We start from the raw sequence: 17,242 nt of genomic DNA, 5'->3' as shown, positions 1-17,242 counted from the left end.
GCCTCACGGGGGAACCGAGTCTAACTTCCATCAATCAAACAATCTATACTTAATGAAATTTATAAGTACTAAGATTTAAACTTGCAGATAAGCTCGAGTTTTCAAAATATATGCCAAATCAGTTATTGGCTTCTTGTTAAGATTGAATTATTACAAAATGCATTTACTGATATAAAATGATGATACTATGATAAGTGTTTATACAAGAATCGTTGTAATTATTCTATACAAGTATATATATACATAATTATTCTGACCACTATACATTTGTATATACATGTACATGGAAAAGGTTGTCGGAATGATCGATTTCGTTTAGTGTATTAATACCATTCACAAAACTAAAAAACAAAGAAACACTCTTCTTTAAATGACTGATTATGCATACATGTAAAATACAATTACACACCAATTTTATTCATCAAGGTTATTCATCTGGTCCTCTCCATGTATATGAGAATTAGATTTATCACTGGATTCGGGTTGGTCAAACACATTCGACGTTCCCATATTTATAGTTTACTGTACATTACGGGAACAAAATGCCTCCTCAGATGAAAAAAACGGCATATTATATTTGAAAGCCAGAACTAGACCCAGGAGGCTATAAGTGGCTCAAAAACACTTTGGTTCAGCTAGCTAGTTGATCAGCTAGACCTTGTCAGAAATCAAAATAATAAAAAAAAACTTTGCTATCAGTAAAACTGTACAGAATACCTTCCAATCTTCAATTCTTTTAGGTCATCGACTTGATTTTGTTTTATTTACCGATATGTATCCTGTTCTCCCATAATTACCTCCCCTTAATAAGAATATGCCATTTGTAATAAAGATTAGTAACGGAATATATTTGCTATGTTTTATTAAAACAACTAAACCATGTGTAATCTGATTATCTCATGACAGTATAATTTGTGTCGTTAATGGTTAGTATTAGAAAATTGTAATTCTGAAACTTCAATTAATTGAGATTGTTTGAATGAAGTACACAAAATCACAAAATACTATCTCTTGTGCAACAGTGATTAAATAATATTATTAAAACACCAGGTAAGCAATGTTGATAAAATGAAGCACAAAATGAAGCACCTTTCGAAATTTTATCTTTTTGTAATTTACAGGACATACATAGGAAACAACGTATAAAGGAATTCATAGACAACATTAAAAATAGAAAGGCAAAGAAGAAAAAACAGCCCCCAACTACTAGTTCGCTGCTCCAAGAAATGGAACAAACTTCTACTTCAATTGTTTATTGTTAAATAAAAGTTCTTTTTTAAATCAATAATATAATAAATACTAACATTTTTTAAAAGATATTGTCATGTTGTGCTTTTAGAACAAAATTGTATTAATTTTCCTTGATTTTACATCCTGTAATTTATATTTATAGCTCGACTATTCGAAGAATAAGGAGAGCTTTCACCTCATCCGGGCGTCGGCGTTAGTTTAATGTTCTGTCCAATTTTTCATACCACATCAATTATGTTCCAAGTTCCTTAAGATATCGCTTTGAAATTTTGCAGACTTGTTAACCACCATGACCCCAACCCCCAGACATGGGTAGATAACTCGGTCAAGCATTTTGTTAAAACTGACTGCCTTGTCGACTAAGATGGTTTTCATTTTACTACCAAATAGTCGAGTGTGCTGCCCATGACGCTCTTATTGTAGTTTTTGATCGCGTGAGCTTAAGTAGAAGCTTTGCTGAGAATGATATTGTTGTCATCTAGAGGAAAATATAACAAAAAGAACCACCTTCCGTGTGCTGGTGTCTCGTATCCAAAGCTGTGCTATAGTAAAATTGGACTTGTGGAATAAGAACAAAAAATCAGAGTTTTAGTGCATGACCTTGCCCTACACGGGCGCTTAATACTAGGGCTAGAAAAAGTCTAGTTGTTTAATCCATTTTGAGGGCTTATTGCGAAACGGTTGTAACTTAAACTAGATAAAGAAGGAGATACAACTGTTTTGCACCAAGCTCTCGAAATTTATTATATTTTAGTTGCATTTAATGATACACGTACAGCTTCATGGCGGTTGAATATCTGTTCCTTTGTCAATCCCCAAACCATATATTAATTCCGTGCATTTGTTATAGAGGTCGATACGTAAAAAGTCAAGACCACAAGTGTTTGAAGTCACTACTCACAAGTAGGAAGTCAAAAGTCACAAGTAGGAAGTCACAAGTAAGAAGTCAAAAGTCACAAATAGGAAGTCTCTAGTCAGAAATATGAAGTCACAAGTCAGACCATTGTGCACGAAGTGTCATTGCAATATCGTTTAAAACGTCCTTAGCTTTACAAATGCGTCATCCTGGAAATTCTTGAAGCTGACCTTACCACGGATAACTACCTATTCGCCCTAATAAGAGCCAATGCTTCTATAAGCGCCCATCCCTTCTTTTCTATTTGTAAGTGGTTAAGCGCCCAGGATAAATTGTCTTAAAAGAAAAAAAATCAACTGACCACAATCGACATTTTAAATTTTTATGCATGCCCGCGGGCCTAGAAAATTTCACTTGTGAATATTCACATTTCAAACCCATTGTAGTGATTTGTCAGTAAACGGGACCACTTTAAATACGAGATATCAACAGAGTTTGCATAGCTGTGACTCTTACATATTGTATACTTTTGTAAGACCTGACACCTAATTAGCGCCCACTTTTCACAATTTTCTAAGCGCCCTGGGCGATTACTAGGAAGAATACGGTAGTACTGGCAAGTTTCGTACTAGGGCGTTTGGTCTACAAAGATGAACGTGGGGCAGTGACTTCATTTTAATAGCCAGATTCTAATTAACTGAAAGTAAAGTATATAGGCCCTAGTAAGTCTGCACACCTGCACAGACTTATTCGGTCTACACTTGTCACAGGTCCGTAGTTTTTCTTGACTGAAACGTTAACGGTTACAAACAGACCTTTGTGAGCCACGATGTATTTGAACGTAGAAATAACATTGACTTTCGTGACATATTCGTTTGTTATAATTGACTGTCAAACATAAGAATAAACATATGCCACTTACGTTATGAACTATAAAATATATTATACTATAGTTTACAACATCATCACGATCATCATCCTTAATATAGTTACCATCATCGTCATGATTATAATCATTATCATCGAAATCAACTTCTGCTTATCATCAACAACATAATTATTTAAATTATAAAGTCGACCTTCATCATGAGGAGCAGCATCATGACAATCATCATTGCAGTCAACATACTTATAATGATAATCATGATGATGTAGATGATGATGATAATGATGGATCGTGTTGATCATTTGTTCTCTAACAAAACAACTTCATGGCTTAAAAAGACTTCAGTCTTCATACGAGTTTGCCACTAAATCATTCAACTCAATGCTGAATCGGCATCTACTGGCATTTGGAGGTCAAACTTTCTCTTTGGAACTGAATACATGTCTTTACAACAGGTCACATCACGTTTGTCAACCACCGTACCATAATCAAGCGCGCCAAACGTTTCAGGTAAAAAATACATAATGTCAGGTTTTCCGTAATGTGCGTCGGAATTGTGCTGCGGTCTAATTTCATGTGCATTCCACTGTTGAACAGGTGTGTTTGTATTTTGTTCATAAAACAAAATTTCAAATTTTCGCAATGTATCTGGTCGAGTTCATTGAAACGACCAGAATCGCGCAAATCCTTAAAAAAGTTAATCCACCACTGTATTCCTTGTTGACGTAGCGTACCCCACCATCTTTCAATGCGCTGGTTAGAAGTGCTTCTTCCAACAATAAGCGACTACCAGCAAAGTGGTCGGTTGCTTCATTCCGAAAGAACTGCTGTAGAAGACAAACAACACTGTTTTCTGTTCCAGCATCGCAACGAAGTATGCGAGGTGTTTTTTTCAATGCGCTTCAATGCATCTAAATAATATATCACAATCAGTTTTGGATCGTTGTTAGTTTCAGAAACTTCTAACCAGATAACTTTCCTGCTAAAACCATCTACCGCTCCGTGTATACAAAATCCGAATGGTTTTAACTTATCATAACCATCTAAATGCCAAATATTGTTTGGCCCTTTTGCACAATAGAAACGTCTTTTAAGTCGATGTGCTTTTCTCAGTTCAACACCATTTGGATCTATTGCCTTCATTATGTCCATGACATCTTTATAGCTTACATCTATATTATGATTCACTTTCAGCCGGCGCCATATTGTCCGATAACCGACAGACTTTCCACTATAATGCATTTCCGTGCCAATTACACGCACGTTTTTCAACTGCGATTGCAAATGTACACCTCGACGTTTCAGGTTCAACTTCTTCAAGATTCTTTTCAGCTGACGCAGTGACAACAAAATACCATGCTTTAGTAGCAAAAATCCAAGAATTTCATTGTATTTAAAACCTTGTTTGAAATGTTCTTCAATGAGTGATGCTTTATCAACATTCGGAGACGACAAAGGCAGGTAAGCTGGCACCACACCAGCTGTTATCTTCAACAGAGTGCATAGAAAACAACACGCAAACACGAATTTGATATTTTGGCACAACACAGCCATCTTCGCTCATTACTCACGTGCTCTCTTAAAGTGTGGTTTAATTAATTACTTTCACAACTAAGAAGTAATAAGTCTTGAGTTAAAAGTCAAAACTCCCAAGTCAAAAGTCATAACTCCCAAGTCAAAAGTCATTAAGTCAGAAGTCAAAAGGGCCCTCCAGTGCTTCCATACGTTACAGATACAAAATGCGATTGCAGTTAAAGGCAACATTGTGATTTGTGCATGTTGTCTGATTGCATGTAACCATTTTAATCTTAATTAAATTAATTCAGAAGTGTATATAACACCTGGAAACAAAGTGAAACTTGTTTTGGTAGAATTGATACTTGATGTAAAAATAACTAAATGTCAGTTGTACTGACGCATTTCATTACTCTAGATGTCGCGAATGATCGCGATTATCTCCTTTTGTTATCATTTGAATAGGGATTAAGATTATAAATGTATTGATGAATAGTTATTGGGTTTTCATTTCATAGTGGTTACATTGTTAAAGGATTTGTATTTATAATCAATGATGTATAACGTTTATAATTATCTAGATACTGCTAGAAATGATTGATGTATTTGTTCTGCTGTATTCTATAGTAGTTTAGAATGTACTAGTAACTTTCATCTAGAATAATCTTTGATGGTATATATTGCTAGTATTTTGTCAATGTGATCATTCATTCTAAAAAGTAAAATTATTCTGAAAAGTAGAATTATAAAAAGTATTCTAAAAAGAATTCTAAAATGTATTCTTAAAACTTGATTGTATATAAAAGTGTGTTAAAAGTTATGATAAGTTATTAAAGGTAAAAGAGGATTCAAAATAAAAGTGTAACAAGACAACTGAATTGTTGTGCTTAGTTAAAAACATTGATAAAAGATAATGTGATCCAGTGTGATGATTTAGAACCAGGAATTACAAAAAACATAATTATTGCTCTCCCACAGCAGAAACTGAAGGAAACCTATACAAGATCATCACACTAGTCATCCTGTATAACTCATATGCTGTGAAAGCTATAAACCTAATAAAAAGTAATATTAAACACAACACTGGTGTGAATGCTAAAACAATTCGTAGTGCATAATTTTCTTTTGTAATATCTATGTTTTTAAGTTAAACGGAGACTATATTATGATCTGGTTGATGATGCACATGAGATAGAGAATTCCAGTTTCACTAACAACAAGTGCAATGACACGTTGTGTGCTCTGTGGTATATTGGTGGTTATCATGATAACAGAAATCAAACACCTAAAAAAAGAAAAGAGCATACCTAACCGATAAACAATGTCCAGTTAACAAGTTGTTTGCACATGTATCAAAATTAAAGTTATAACTCACACACTTGAAAATGAGTAGAATATGAGTAGAAAGTACTTCTATATTAGTCAAAAGTAATCATTTTGTCCCACCTGACATTTGATGATTATTTATCATAGCTTTTAAATAAACTTTGTGATAAATTTGGAATTCTGACATGCCCATGACTTCTGCAACTTACATTATTAAAATACGTTTTTTATTTGTAGGTTAAAGAACTATTCTAAAGACGAAACACAAGACGGCATCACAAGTATTTTCTTCTGGTCTTAAACAACATGCGTGTCTTTTGTTTAGACTATCTCCATCAACTATTGCGAAGTCATGGGAATAGTGTACAGACTATTTAGATAATTTAGCTTAAAGCTTACAGTCATTTCCCTTATACCTTGACAAAAATAATGAAAAAAAGAAGTACGAACAACCTTTGTTACATCTAGCAAGACCATGACTGTGGAGATCATAGAAGTATTCAAGATAATCCTAGTCAAAGAATGTTTCAGTGTATTAGGCTGGATTTTAAAATAATCTTAAGAGTATTCACCAGTTTATTTTGATGAAAAGTTGCATGTTAAAAACCTCGTCAGAGACGAATTTATCCCACACATTTCCATTTGTGTATGTTGAGTTATGACCCTAAGTAATTAAAACAATATGTTGTTATTGAAGGCACCACAATCTTTGTTTAACTGACAAGTCAAACAATGATTTAAGGGAACATAGAAGAGCAATATTTAGAGCGTTCTTTAGGAGTTTCATTTTGATATCTTATTAGTAGGAGGCTCCAGATCATCAGAAACTTCAAATGATCCTAAGTTGCCTGTAGGTATTTGCAATGATGCAACCGAAAGTTAGTACAGAAGACAGATATATGTAACTTTGAAGGATGGTATATTTTAACACTTTTCACCATTTAGTCATACAGATTTTGGAAGCCACTTTATTGTAATAAGCACAGTCTAAATCTATCTTATTTATTTTTAACAGATGGCGGTCAAGACCATAGGACTATTCAGCAATGAAACTATCCTTGATTTTTTTATTTTGTTAAAAGTCCTGGAACTAAGACATATTAATTGTCGAGGTCATTCCTGTGTAAAGTCAGCAGAAACAATTATGAATTGTCATTCTGAACAGATGCTAAAATCCGGTTTGTCAATTTCTGATATTAGATAAAACAGAGAAATAAGCTGACCTTAAGATCTCTTGGTTGAAAGCTGTTGGACCTACGATGAATCTGTTTGATGAAAGGACTGAGCGTGTTCAGCTGAAATGTAAACCTGTCAGATGTGTGTTCCAGCAACTGAGCACGAAGTTTCTCAAATAGAGAAAATAAGAATCCCTAAAGATTCAAAATAGATAAATACAGAATCCCTAAAGAAAGCCCAACACGGCAAAATTGAAAGTGTTGCAGGCTCGGTTTGATTGAGCCTGTACATGGACGGTACTGGAAAGTTACCGTTACACGCCCCCTAGCACCGGCTTAAGCAGAATTCAACATTTAACATGAACTGGTAAAATTTAGAATTTTGAAACATCCGCAGATGTGTTCATAAGGCGGTTATCATGGAACCTTCAATGTGACACGGTAGTGCCATTCCATGAAAAGCGGCATATGGTCCCCAAGTAAAAAAATGCGTGTGCCCTAAAAGAGAAAACAATGGGCGGAACTAAATAAAATGGAGTTTTAAAGGGGATCTGAGGTTATGAAGCCTGCGTATCACAGATAGGACGTCAAAAGACAAATTTAAAAAGCAGGCAACATTCCCTAACGGTGATTCAACATTATTCAACACGGCAAAATTGAAAATGTTGCAAACTCGGTTTGATTGAGCCTGTTCATGGGCGGTACTGTAGGACACCTAGATATTACAGTAGGAATGTACACATCTACAGAATCATCTTAAGTACAATTAGGGATTAACACTTAAAAGAAAACAAAAAGTCTGGAAACAAAGTGATCCCTAGGAAGCATAAATCACAACAAAATTACATAAGAATTGCAGACTCGGTTTGATTGAGTCTGTACATGAGGGATAATGAGGGATAATTAATAATTATATAAGTGCAACATCCCTCACACCCCCTAGCACCGTCAACAATTATATCTTTCAAGTTTGCATTTCTCATCATTTCCTTTTTAATATCTTCTTTCATCTATATATTTATCATAAGGTACTTTCAAATAGAATAGAGAAAAACAGAATCCCTAAAGAAAGTCCAACACAACAAAATTGAAAATGTTGCAGGCTCGGTTTGATTGAGCCTGTTCATGGACGGTACTGGAAAGTGCAAGTTACCGTCCACGCCCCCTAGCACCGGCTTAAGCAGAATTCAACATTTAACACGAAAATGGTGAAATTTTGAATTTAGAAACATCCGCAGATGTGTTCATACAGCGGTTATCATGGAACCTTCAATGTGACACAGAAGTGCCATTCCATGAAAAGCGGCGTATGGTCCCCAAGTAAAAGAATGCTTTTGCCCTTAACGAGAAAACAATGGGCGGAACTAATTAAAATGGAATTTTGAAAGGGGATCTGAGGTTATGAAGCCTGCATATCACAGATAAGACGTCAAAAGACAAATTTAAAAAGCAGGCAACATATCCTTAGGGTGATTATACAGTATTCAAGTAGGAATATTCAAGTAGTAGTACCCAACCACTGATATTTTTCTTAGGGGTTAAATTGCATTATAAGAAATTAAATAATCAAAGGTCGATCGCCATACTAAAATTTGTTATCAAAATGTACGACAATTGTTGGTACTAGCCCAAATCTTATTGTTACACTTGCTAACTAAAATAAACGAAATCCCTAAAATATGATAAACAAGGAAAGGCGGCGTTCAATGAACGCAACCCCCATATGACCCAGCAACAAGAACCAGTGGCAAGGAGCCCAGGCGGACCCCAAACAAAAACAGGGTAGGGCAAAGACAGAGCACGGACAGGTTAATCATTAAATGATAAATAATTTGTAACTGATTAGGAATTCAAAGAAAAGAATAATAGGCCAACAAAGGGGAAGGGGACAGGAGACCGGGGCCAAACAAGACAAATTGAATATGTTGTAGACTTGGTTTGACTTATTCTGTTCATGAACGGTTCTTGTAAATGCAAGTTACCGTCCATTACCATATGTCCAAAAGATGAGACCGCCATGATATGTACGTTGTAACTAACATTTTTGCTTGAAATGCATAAAAAAGAGACCAACAGGGTATAACACACATTAAAGCAACTGAATTCTACTTACTATTTAATGTTTTTATGCTCGACAATTGAAACTCGGTCCTAATGAGCCTGTATTTCAAGAAAAATACTGCAACTAGACGATTTGTTTCCTCAGAATTGTTATCACCCGGAAGTGTTCGTTCGCGAACAGATGCGTGGTTCCCCGTTTCGCTCACCCTGGCATTTAAAACCCATAACATTTGAATTATTTCATCTGCAAATGACTGTGCTGGCTAGCTTTTACCAAATTCTTTATCATACATTAAATAATGAAATTTACCACTGCATTCACAAACAATTCGTTTTCAACGAAAAGATGCTGATGGTTAAAGTGACATTATGCTCATATTTTCATAGTCAAGTTGAGCTGAATTGACTTTATATTTAAAAAGATTGACTGTTAAAATAGTGTTTGATCAACAGTTGATATTAGAAAACGTTAAGGATAAAATTATAAATCTGCCTAAAATATAAAAAGACTGCCCCACTCTTTTTATAAACTGAGCGTTAGAGGTAAATTGTAATAGATATTTACAGAAATTTTATTTCGATCTGTTTGTTATTTATTGTTTATGGGAAGTAAATTATTAAATAAAAGGAATTATGGCAAAATGAAAACTTATTTTGATACTTGCCTGTTCCCTCACTATATACCCTTGGATGTGCATAATGTCACTTTAAGATGTAAAGAACCACTACAAGGAATTTGCTGTGACCTTCATTATCTCCCATGTGGTAGAGGCAGCACGTGAGTACTTTCAGGTGGAGGATACAAATACGAAACCTGATATTCCTGATATACCTGACCCATCGAACAAGAACATCACAGTCATTAACAAATGGCAAATGTGAGCTAATTAGAATATGATAAACAAGATCAACAAGGAATGGCGGCGTTCAATGAACGCAACCCCCATATGGCCCAGCAACAAGAACCAATGGCAAGGAGCCTTAGGCCTTTGGTTGAAAGCATTTTCAGTGAAAGTAGAAATATTCAGTGAAAGTAGAAAGTAGGAACATAGTGGGGCTAAGAGCGAGGTTTGGTGCACCATTAACCGGTTTAAACTCCCCAGCAGTCATTATTATGCTGCTGACCGTTCCAAGGCGGCGCCCCACTGTGTTCCTCAGATGTATGTCTTATGTTGTTTCATACTGTTTTGGTGACACTTTTGCTTGTGTCCCTTGTTGTTTTCTCGTCTACGGTAAGTATCTTCCCCATTGCCTCTAGTTTTTATTTCTTTGATTACTCCCCACCCCCTCTCCCGGTCTCCTGTCCCCTTCCCCTTTGTGGGCCTATTTTTATTTTCTTTGAATTCCTAATCAGTTACAAATTAATTATCATTTAATGATTAACCTGTCCGTGCTCTGTCTTTGCCCTGTCCTGTTTTTGTTTGGGGTCCCCCTGGGCTCCTTGTCATTGGTTCTTGTTGCTGGGTCATGTGGGGGTTGCGTTCATTGAACGCCGCCTTTCCTTGTTGATCTTGTTTATCATATTTTAAGTGAAAATCAAGCAGTTGCGGCTGAAGCCCAAAATTATGACTGTGACTCCATTCATGTATATGGCAAAATTGTGGTTGAGCTGGGTCTTATTATTCTTCAGCTGAATGATATCATTAAAGTGCCGGACAGAAATCGATTACTAAGGACTTTAAAATACCTGATGGTATTTCTGAAATGCCACAACCATAGGTCAAAATATACCATAGAAATTTTGCAAATGTTTTGCCAGCAGCTTGCTTTATTGAGTGAAAAGGTTGCAAGTTCTAGTTTGTATGGCCTGCTCGTCAACACAGGCGGGAAAAGAAATAGTAACATACCAGCTGATTTACAGATGGAACATCTGGTAAGAGTTACCAAGAACCACATGAAGTCTATGTGTTTAAATGTTTCTGAGGCTTCAATGAAAAAAAAAAGTTCCTCCTTTCATGGGATGAATGAAATTTCAGAAAAACTATGACCTTCAATCCCTTGTACTGAGGCGTTCTCAAAAACACAAGACCCCATCTTCACATCAAGATGAGCTGCACATAATTTCAGACTTACGGGGAATAAGGCCTTTTTAACACAGATGTGACCGGCATATCGAATCATTAAATGATATGCCACGGAATCCTTTTACAAAATTAAATCTGGATGAACTTTTTTTGTGGATGGAAAAAACACAAACTCCCTTGTTGTTGTCTCGTCTACGGTAAGTATCTTCCCCCTTTACCTCTAGTTTTTATTTCTTTGATAACCCCGTGCCCGTTGACTTTGTGGGTTTATTATTCAATCATTTATTTATTTTCTTTGAATTCCTAATCAGTTACTTATTATTTATCATTTAGTGATTAACCTGTCCGTGCTCTGTCTTGTGCCCTGTCCTGTTTTTGTTTGGGGTCCGCCTCGGCTCCTTGCCACTGGTTCTTGTTGCTGGGTCATATGGGGTTGCGTTCATTGAACGCCGCATTTCCTTGTTGATCTTGTTTATCATATTTTATATGTATTATGAACTTTGGACAGTAAATTTTACATAAGCCCTATAAAGTAAATTAATGTTATTTGTTATGAAACTAAAGTATGTGCGTCCACATTTTGTGCCTTAAATCAATATGTTTTTTTTCCCAATTATATGCATAGATATACCAAACACCATATGTTTGGAAATAGTAGAATGCATAAAAATAAAACGTGACTGCAAAAAATTAAAATTTTTATTTCAAAAAGCATAACATGATGTTGGCAAATTATAGGCAACACACATCGTCCTATAAGTAATAGAAAGAGCATCGAAACACAAGGCTATCTGATTTGTACGAGGGGGCGTAGATTGCCGAGTGTTTTGGTGTTCTTTCTCTTTTGTATCATAGTCAAACATAAAAACACGTTCCCTGTTGTCACAATATGAAACCCCAGAAAAAAGTAACCAATGAACGAGCATTTGAATATGATATTTCTGCCGCTTTCCCTTTCTCTGTCGTCACAATAAGTAAACCCCAGCAAAAATGAGCCAATCAACGGGCATTATCTGGAGTGCGGGTAACTGATACCTGCACTCCAGTTACCGCACTGTGCATTTATGTATACGATTTAACTCTTGACACTTTTTCAACAGAAAGGTCCCCAAACTATGATACAAACACATTTATATGAAATTAAGACCCCCATGAAAGTAAATAATTTCAATGAATAACCTTCAGTGTCCTTGGATTTTTATACAATCATGTATTATATGTTGCAGATTTAACAATGTATCTTTAGAAAGAAAACATGAACTTGACTGTAAAAAAGCTATTTTATAATTTGAAGTTTTTACTGCTGTATTTATTTATTTGAAACCCAAGAAAAGTTTATAACTTTTGCTAACATTTTTTTTTATATTTCCTGCATCTATATGTGAAAGTAAAAAAACACTGAATGGTGATTTTGAACATGGTCTTTGATCCATATTCCTGCTATCAAACACCAATGGTTTTTAGGTAAGAGTATTTGTCACCTACTTTCAAATATGAGCTATTCCTCTTAAATTAGTGCCCCATCTAGAGAATAATGATTTCAAGTATGTGCACAAGATCAATTAAAACAGTTACATGTAAACATTTTTGATCTGGATAAATGGACATGTATCAAAACAAAACATAAATGGGGAGAAAATTCACTGTTTACTTTATGGATAAATGAGAAAAATGCCATTGTAAGCCAAGATCAGTCTGACAAATATTGCAACATATTGTTGGTCTTTCAGACTTGATAAACCCAAAATGTTCATAAATAAGTTCTCTTTTACATCGTTCACTTTCCAGTACCGTCCATGAACAGGCTCAATCAAACCGAGCCTGCAACATTTTCAATTTTGTCGTGTTGGGCTTTCTTTAGGGATTCTGTATTTATCTATTTTATGATCACATCCGTGTTATTTGTGCCGTGTGGCGGCTGTAAAAAGTCTCCCCGTACATTTAATCAATGATGTTATATTTTCGATCCTTGAAGATCGTTCAGCACGACATTACTGTTGTGCTTGTGGTATTTTTAGTTTCAAGCTTTTCGGCATTTTCTAGTTGGGTGGTTCCAATATTCCTACTTGAATAATGTTGAATCACCCTTAGGATATGTTTGCCTGCTTTTTAAATTTGTCTTTTGACGTCTTATCTGTGATATGCAGGCTTCATAACCTCTGAATCCCTTTTCAAAATTCAATTTTTATTTAGTTCGCCCATTGTTTTCTCGTTTAGGGCACACGCTTTTTATTACTTGGGGACCATACGCCCGCTTTTCATGGAATGGCACGGAAGTGTCACATTGAAGGTTCCATGATAACCGCCGTATGCACACATCTGCGGATGCTTCTAAATTCAAAATTTTACTATTTCATGTTTAAATGTTGAATTCTGCTTAAGCCGGTGCTAGGGGGCGTGGACGGTAACTTGCACTTTCCAGTACCGTCCATGAACAGGCTCAATCAAACCGAGCCTGCAACATTTACAATTTTGTCGTGTTGGGCTTTCTTTAGGGATTCTGTATTTATCTATTTTATGATCACATCCGTGTTATTTGTGCCGTGTGGCGGCTGTAAAAAGTCTCCCCGTACATTTAATCAATGATGTTATATTTTCGATCCTTGAAGATCGTTCAGCACGACATTACTGTTCTGCTTGTGGTATTTTTAGTTTCAACTTTTCGGCATTTTCTAGTTGGGTGGTTCCAATATTCCTACTTGAATAATGTTGAATCACCCTTAGGATATGTTGCCTGCTTTTTAAATTTGTCTTTTGACGTCTTATCTGTGATATGCAGGCTTCATAACCTCTGATCCCCTTTCAAAATTCAATTTTATTTAGTTCCGCCCATTGTTTTCTCGTTTAGGGCACACGCTTTTTATTACTTGGGGACCATACGCCGCTTTTCATGGAATGGCACGGAAGTGTCACATTGAAGGTTCCATGATAACCGCCGTATGCACACATCTGCGGATGCTTCTAAATTCAAAATTTTACTATTTCATGTTTAAATGTTGAATTCTGCTTAAGCCGGTGCTAGGGGGCGTGGACGGTAACTTGCACTTTCCAGTACCGTCCATGAACAGGCTCAATCAAACCGAGCCTGCAACATTTTCAATTTTGTCGTGTTGGGCTTTCTTTAGGGATTCTGTATTTATCTATTTTGCAAAAGTCCTTCATGCTTGCTTGCATGTGCTGGTTTGCCAGGTCACTGTTGTTGTAGTAAAGTATGGCATGGACGCGTGTACCAGTCTGTCCACACCGCCCAACTTCTTGAATATATGCTGAAATAAATGATATTTATTTTCACTACAATGCAAGAAATGGCTATAGCAAGTATTAAGATTATTTTTTTTTTGGTTAGGTTTAACTTCGCACCAACGCAGTATAGGTTATATGGCGATTTTCCAGTTTAAATGGTGGAGGACACAGGCACCCGAGTCGAACCACCGACGTTCCGTAAGCTAGCTGGATAGCTTTCTCACTTGAAAAATTCAAAGTCACTGATGTGGCTTGAACCCACCGTGGTGAGAGGCAAGTGATTTGAAGTCAACAATCTTAACCACTTGGCAACGGATGTCCCTTAAAGTATTATTATATTTACATGTATGTAGGTCTTTTGTTTTTAAACTAAAATTGTTTAACTTAATGTATTAAGTAAATTAAAGAAAAATATATATTTATTACTTTCTAATGTGGAAGGTGGTCCTGTATGTATCACACGCTCAACATGCCTAAGGTCTGCTCCCATGCCAAGCGCCACTGAAGCAAATACCAGCCTCAGGCTACACTGATCTGGTGACTTTTGGAGATTTGCCAGGGTCATTTTTTCGTTTCAAAAGGCCTAATTTTTTAATTGATCAATTTTTTGACCTGTACAAGAAATGAAAATTTTAAACATGTTTTTGGTTTTTTTCCAGCCCCGATTTGAAATAGGGGTTATTTTTAATACAAAAAATTTATCAAATATTGCTTAACAGGGTGTCATACAGTCACATAATCCTGAGGGTAATTTTGACCTGTATTGCTAATTACATGGCCAAATCCCCAAGATTTTAATAAACTTTGACCCCCCTTCAGTTAAAATACTAAGGGTCAAATTTGGCCTATTGGAAATTTGAAGGGTCATTTCAATGGTCAAATTGACACCCTGCTTCACTAATTGGAATGGTGTGGGAATTTATTAGAGAAAATAGCAACATTAAGGTATTCTGGAGTTCTGCTTCTGTTTATAGTGTGCTAACACTCTCTGCTACAGTGACATGTGTCGCACAAAAGCACATAATGAAAAACTTAAAATTGAATGACTGCAAATATATTTGTGCTATTTCAACAAAATTGAACATTGAACTCATTTTGTTAAATTGACCAAGTGCTTCTTCTAAGGGAACCATTGCAAGTACATTCTATGAATACATTTTCAAGAGTGTATTGGATTGTTGGAGTGATCTTGGTGACCAGTTTCCTGTCACAGTGATATATTGTTATGCTGGTGAGCATCAGGCACACTACCAATAGGGGAAGTTCATTCAATGAAATTAACTGATGAGGCATTGTCATTAAGATACAGTCAAAAAACAAAGTCTTTATATAACTTTGTAATTTTTTTCAATAATAATAATAGTATGAATAATTTTCACTATTTCTTATTTTCATTAAAATAAATAAGGAATGAACTGAAATGGGTTTGTTTTTGACTCTATCTGAATGACAATGTGCATATTGACACATGCCTCACTGCCCTCCATGGAAGAATGGAACATCACTACTCTTGCAGTTTCTGGACTTGGCTCACCAGCATAAAACTTGTCGCCAAGGATTTCTCTGGCTAACTGGTAACCATAGCCTATCCATTGCATGGCTTTACAATATATTACTGTGACAGGAAACTGGTCACCGAGATCAACCAAATCATCCAATACCCTCTTGAAAATGTATTCATAGGGTGCACTTGCACTGTTTCACTTTGAAGAAACACTTATTCGTTTTAAGACAATGAGTTCAATGTTTTCTCTAGTAGCACAAATATATTTGCAGTCAATCAAAATTTAAGTTTTTCATTATGTGCTTTTTGTCCGACACTGTCACTGTAGCAGAGAGTGCTAGCACACTACAAACAAAAACAATCTTTCATGTTCCCCCAAGTTTTTGTAAACTGGTCAAACAATTCGCCCCCATTCTCAGATACAATGTGCTTCGTCAATTACAAAATATATCTTCCTTTTTTCATTTCTTCACATCTGAAGAGATCAATAATATGCTTACTGTTCACAATGTCCTCTGGATGACAAAAATGTAACATAATTATCTTTCCATCCTTGACTAGACTTAAATCAGTATTTGATGCAAGGCAACAGCTTTGTCACCAAGCATTTTGCATTCTTGCAGAATAATCACATTTAAGGGTTCAACAAATGAATTTGTGTCAATAAAAGGCAGAATTTCAAAAATCAGTGATTTGCCATTTCCAGTGGGAAGGCAGCAGACACAGTCCTTGCCAACCAACAACATGTTTGCAGAGGCTTTAATTGTTGAATGTCAGTATTATAAGCCTTGTTGTAGTTTTTTAGGGCTGTTGAATATTTTTGCTCAAAATATAAACAAACATGGTAAAGTATATATATAAATATATGCAACTTTTATTTTACTTCATTCGCATGGGATTTAATTATTTTCAAATTGGTAGTGGAATTTATCACTTTTAGCCACTAATGGGCACTCCTGTATTTTGTTAAAACAAGGTATATCTATAAATATATTAATGGACATGTAGTCTCATAATAGAAATCTGTCTGAGATGTTATTCTTACAGTTCTGACATGATAATAAAACTTTTCTTCATTCTATGCAGAATATTTACCTTATCATTGCGTGACTCTGCCATTCCATATAGTAAGGCCAACACCTGGTTGTTCTATGGATTCAGGTTATTTATCTGAAAGCATGTACATAATTAATGAAAGAGTGCAAGAATGCATGGCTATATCCTGGAATAGGGGTCTATAATCAAGACCTGTCACAAATACAGTGGCAAAACACAATTGAAAAGGGCAATAATCAATCAAATGATAAGAATTTATATGGCGTATGAAACACTATCGGTGAATTACAACTTCTAAACCCCACGCCGACCCTAAAAATAACTTATGTCCGAAATTGCACAGTA

At 35.6% G+C, this 17,242-nt stretch overlaps 1 protein-coding gene across 1 annotated transcript; it reads right to left on the bottom strand.

Moving 5' to 3' along the window:
* Positions 1-5,785: 5,785 nt before the first annotated feature.
* Positions 5,786-16,960, bottom strand: LOC132741421 (ATP-dependent DNA helicase RecQ-like). The gene is made up of 5 exons (XM_060729576.1): positions 16,887-16,960; positions 15,815-16,032; positions 14,764-14,904; positions 14,244-14,360; positions 5,786-5,793 (listed from the first exon to the last, which is right to left on the bottom strand). Exons 1-5 carry the CDS (start codon positions 16,958-16,960, stop codon positions 5,786-5,788), a joined length of 558 nt encoding a protein of 185 aa, XP_060585559.1.
* Positions 16,961-17,242: the final 282 nt, after the last annotated feature.

The sequence above is a fragment of the Ruditapes philippinarum genome, unplaced genomic scaffold, assembly GCF_026571515.1.
Source record: "Ruditapes philippinarum isolate M1 unplaced genomic scaffold, ASM2657151v2 ctg7514_1_1_1_1, whole genome shotgun sequence".
NCBI classification, from domain to species: domain Eukaryota; kingdom Metazoa; phylum Mollusca; class Bivalvia; order Venerida; family Veneridae; genus Ruditapes; species Ruditapes philippinarum.
This window is presented reverse-complemented; position numbering and strand designations above follow the sequence as displayed.

Excerpts from the sequence above, each read along its gene's own strand:
- LOC132741421 (XM_060729576.1), bottom strand. The coding sequence starts at position 16,960 with ATGGCAGAGTCACGCAATGATAAGGTAAATATTCTGCATAGAATGAAG. Across the intron at positions 14,905-15,814 it reads CCATTCTTCCATGGAGGGCA|AAATGACCCTGGCAAATCTC; the intron begins GTGAGGCATGTG and ends TTTGAAACGAAA. Across the intron at positions 14,361-14,763 it reads ACCACCTTCCACATTAGAAA|CATATATTCAAGAAGTTGGG; the intron begins GTAATAAATATA and ends CATTTATTTCAG.